At 46.2% G+C, this 1,937-nt stretch overlaps 1 protein-coding gene across 1 annotated transcript in view; it reads left to right on the top strand.

The window, feature by feature from the left end:
• Window positions 1-1,579, top strand: part of LOC121008774 (oocyte zinc finger protein XlCOF7.1-like) — a 132,912-nt gene extending 131,333 nt beyond the window's left edge. The window contains exons 8-9 of the mRNA XM_040441469.1: window positions 282-725; window positions 845-1,579. Of these exons, the coding sequence (XP_040297403.1) occupies window positions 282-725; window positions 845-1,579 (1,179 nt within the window). The remainder of the gene's footprint in view (window positions 1-281; window positions 726-844) is intronic.
• The last annotated feature ends 358 nt before the right edge of the window (window positions 1,580-1,937 follow it).

Genomic DNA, 1,937 nt, shown 5'->3' with positions numbered 1-1,937 from the left:
TTAATGTAAAAGGGTACCCGTTTAAAGATAGATAAATTGGATTGAATAACTTTCTTTGTTGCAGCAATAGGTTTCCCTTTCTCATATGCTGTTGCTGTAACTCAGGGATCGCTTCTCGGCCTTTTGGCTAGGATCCGTGTAAGGACACATAGGATCTTAGCCGGAGGGTGTGCTGGGTACCCGACTCCTCGGCCTGGGAGGGGGGCACTGGTTCATAGCCGGTGTCTTACCTCCCTGCGGCTTAGTTCCAGTGCAATGAGGAGGGATCGTTTACTGCCTAGGCGGTCATTATGGAGCGACAAGGTGTGAGAAATACCCTACGCTTTCTGGTCAAGCCAGCTTTTGTGATGTCCATTGGAAGACAGACGATGGTGGAAGATGTCGTTGTAAAGGCCTTGGAGCTGGACTTCGGTTATATACTGTGTCTACAGGATTTCCCTAAGGTGGGTCGATTTGATCTAACACTCATTGAAGAAGGGATTTGCTATGACTTATTTGAGAAAGTTAAGACTTTAAAAGAACAAGACTCTGCCTCAATATTGAATAAGTTTGATGTTTTTCCAGCATATCTGATGGAAGAGAGATCTGTTACTGTTCATCTGTATAATCCCTATACACCATTGGAGTTAGTATGGGCGTTCCTGTTGCAATATTCAACTTCCGTTAGAGGCCCGCAGAAGCTCTTCGATAGGTGGGGTATAGCGACGGGAAAACATCGATTCTGGGTAAGGCTGTCTCTTCACCTGATTGTATTGGTGGAGTTAAGCACCCCCCTGCAAATTTCTCAATCGGGGGTTATCGAGGTTTCCTGTATTATGATGGTCAACCTAAATATTGCCGGCAGTGTTTGAAGTTTGGGCATGTGGCCAGCGAGTGTCCGGTTGGGAAATGCTGCAGGAACTGTGGGGAACCAGGACATGAGGCCGGATCCTGTGATAAAGCCCGTAGATGTGATGCTTGCGGCAAGACCGGTCATACATGTAAGAACTGCCCAAAGGTGTTGATTCCAGGTCGCACTTATTCAGATGCCATACGTAGAACCACAAAGTTGGTGGTGGAACGGTGGAAGCCAAGTCGTAAAGATGGGAATTATGAGGTCTCTCAGGAAGCAGCTGGACCCCAATCTGAGGGTGAACAGCTATCGACGGCCCAATCTGAGAGTGTGGCCCCTGAACAGATTGTAGGGGGTGAGATGGAGCCAATGGAGGATAGCGGGGGAGAGCATCAGGGGCAGGTGGCCCAATCCCATCGAGACCTTTCTGACACTCCTGTCATCCCAGAGGGAACGGGAGAGACTGTTTTTCAGTTTGGTCAAGGAGAAGGGAGAGAATATAGTTGGGAAGAGGCGACCAGAGGGTCAAAAAAGAAGAGACCCAAGAGAGATACAGATTCAGTGGACGCTGGAGATGGTACTCCCCCTTGTGGGCAAAAACTGTTAACATCCCCAGATTTTGGTACGGAAAACCCTTTTGATGTACTGGGAATGTTGAGTCCATTAAGTGGAGGCTCTTCCCCTTACCTGGACCCTGAAGAGGTCGAGAACTTCACGGAAGCCATGAAGATGCCCCCAAATTCATAGTGGTTTTTCTATAATGTTTAACTACCATTATTTTTTCAGTGGTTTCCCTCAATGTGAGGGTCTTCAGGAAAAGAGCAAGAAGAACTGCTATCTTGGAAGATCTCGCAAATCGATCAGGTGACTTGTTTTGCTTGCAGGAATGTGGTCTCAAGGAGGTTCCGAAAAATTCGGAATGGTCATATGGGGATTCTATTTGGTCCACCTCATCGTGTAATAAAAATGATTTGGTGGGGATATTAGTTAAAAATAAGGAGTTTAAAATTGATCATTATGTTGTTATAGAGCCCGGTCGGTGCCTTATTGCTTTCATTATGTTTAGAAGAGTTATGTTTAGAATTATTAACATTTATGCGCATGC

The sequence above is a fragment of the Bufo bufo genome, chromosome 7, assembly GCF_905171765.1.
Source record: "Bufo bufo chromosome 7, aBufBuf1.1, whole genome shotgun sequence".
In the NCBI taxonomy this organism is placed as follows: Eukaryota; Metazoa; Chordata; class Amphibia; order Anura; family Bufonidae; genus Bufo; species Bufo bufo.
This window is presented reverse-complemented; position numbering and strand designations above follow the sequence as displayed.